General features: G+C 44.9%; 1 protein-coding gene across 1 annotated transcript in view; it reads right to left on the bottom strand.

The window, feature by feature from the left end:
* Positions 1-1,027, bottom strand: part of LOC311101608 (otolin-1-A-like) — a gene marked incomplete at both ends in the record, with an annotated part of 2,480 nt that extends 1,453 nt beyond the window's left edge. Inside the window, 3 exons of the mRNA XM_084142736.1 lie at positions 236-307; positions 430-519; positions 622-1,027. Coding sequence (XP_083998862.1) covers positions 236-307; positions 430-519; positions 622-1,027 — 568 coding nt within the window. The remainder of the gene's footprint in view (positions 1-235; positions 308-429; positions 520-621) is intronic.
* Positions 1,028-2,222: the final 1,195 nt, after the last annotated feature.

Below are 2,222 nucleotides of genomic sequence, written 5' to 3'. Positions count from 1 at the left end.
CAACACTTTTGAGATCAGTCAATAAATGCTTCTGGCATTGACTTATATGCTGCCCCTGTCTTCATGTTGTTGCTGGACATATCTTTTTGAAAATGTGTGTAGGTCACCTAAATCATCAGAAAAATTGCCCCCCCTGAGAATTTTTTCAGGAGCCGCCACTGCAGGTAGCCATGTTTATGATTTTCTATGTGTACCGATCACATGCCTATATGTGTTAAAAGGAATGGCTTGTTACCTCTCTCTCCTGGCTTCCCTGGGATACCTGGAGTTCCTGCCATTCCACGGTATCCTTGGTCACCTTTAACTCCTGGGAAAGGGAGATAGATAACAGACAACTTTGAATAATCAATAAATCTACTGTTTACTCACAGAGCCATTAAAGTGTACATATTTCTAATAAATAATGTATTGTTTCTCTTTCGTGTTCACCTCTGTCTCCTTTTGGCCCCGTAGTTCCATTTGAACAAGCAAGTCCAGGAAAGCCTCTGGGTCCTCGCTCCCCCTCTTCTCCAGGTGAACCTAGGAGAAAATTGTTTCAACAAGACATCAAAATCCATGGATCACCAATACAGTATACTGGTATTGTTACATTTCCCTATGTTGTTATAGTGATTTCAATACCTGGTAGTCCTCTGTCCCCTTTTGGCCCTCGAGGGCCCCTCTCTGGTGGACAGCACTCACAGAAATTGAAGTAGCACTCATTATAATCCAGGGTGTAATTTTCATGCCCAACACCAGGGGGCCCTGTGGTTTCAGTATAGTAATCCTGGTAGGCATCACTGGGGTAGGTTGTGGTCTCTGTGGTAACCAGGGGGTAGGGGTACATGGGATCTGATTTCTCCACTGATTTCAGTGTTTTAGGGATGATGGTGGTTAGGGGCTGCATGGTAATCTGGGGCTGCTCGCGGTAAGGTATGGGCTTCTTGGTGTATTGGTACTTTGGCCGCTGAGTGGTCTTCGTCGATACACTGGTCACTGTGAATGACATCACTGCCACTGCCAAGAGGGCAGAGTGATAGGAGAGCATCCTGATGTTTGACAAGGATCTAAGGAGGGAGAAATTGAGAAACTGTCACTTCTCATACACTGATGTAGCATCCCTTTATGTAAGCATACTACTTATTACAGCCTCTGCCAAGAGGTCTGGAACTTTATGGCACAGGAGATAGTGAGCTTGCCCTGTCACTGCATGGTGGGAAACTTTGCTCCAATGACTTTAGTGAGGCTCTCAGTAGCAGATTACTCAACCAAAGCTTTTTTCATGAGATGCTCACCTGTCCTGACAAAAGCAATTGTTTCAGAACTGATTATATTAGGTGTACATCCCGCATTAATATTTACAGTAGCTCAAAGCAACGTTCTTTCGACTCAGGGCAGGGGAACATTTATGAGACCTCATAACAACAACAATCCTAATAAAAAAAACATCTATAAAGCATCTTATCATCTATCAAGACTTTGGATAAATTGAGTTTGACACCTTCTCTTTTCCATCCATCTCTCTCGCCCTCCCTCTGTTTCTCTCTCTGTTGCAGACTGTTCTATTTTATATGAACCACTCAATATTCCACTGTCACAGCACTGCCAGACATGACCTCATCACAAAGATGTTGATTGAGAACTTACAGGCACTCAACTCATCACCTCACAATGGTTTGTCAAACAAAAAGGCCAAACAAAACAGAAACCGCTTATTGAACAGAGCTCGGTTTAAAGCAATAAATCCAAATCGACACTTACCTAATTATGACGGCCCCGTCTAATCATTGATTCCCTATCTAACAGTACCATGAAGACTGCAGCAGCAGCAACACTGGACCTCTTTGATATCTCTATAAGCTTTGATGATGGACATCCCCACCAATGAGGAGTAGAGCTGTGAGCCTATTGGGAGGTTTGAAACCCAATGACATGCTAATCTAGCAGAGCCTGGAGCTGGACCAAGCAGAACCACTGCACCGCACCACGGCCCACTCTCTGTATCCCAGTTGTGTAAAATGTGCTTTTGTGACACTGGATACAGTGCTTGTGAGAAGCACTACACCGGTGTGGGAGAGGGGCAACGGGTCACCTGATATAGGAGGAATTCCTAAAGCAGCCACCCTGCAGCCCCGCTCTTACTGGGTACTAGAGCCAAGCTGGGAGGCTTCCAGTGGCCCCATAGTGAGGTTCATACACGTCTTTCTACAGGTGAAGGGAGTGCAGCTCAACTCTAATACAAG

The sequence above is a fragment of the Coregonus lavaretus genome (assembly GCF_964263955.1).
Source record: "Coregonus lavaretus genome assembly, chromosome: 26".
NCBI lineage: Eukaryota > Metazoa > Chordata > Actinopteri > Salmoniformes > Salmonidae > Coregonus > Coregonus lavaretus.
Note: the sequence above shows the minus strand (reverse complement) of the source record. Positions and strands in the feature narration are given on the sequence as shown.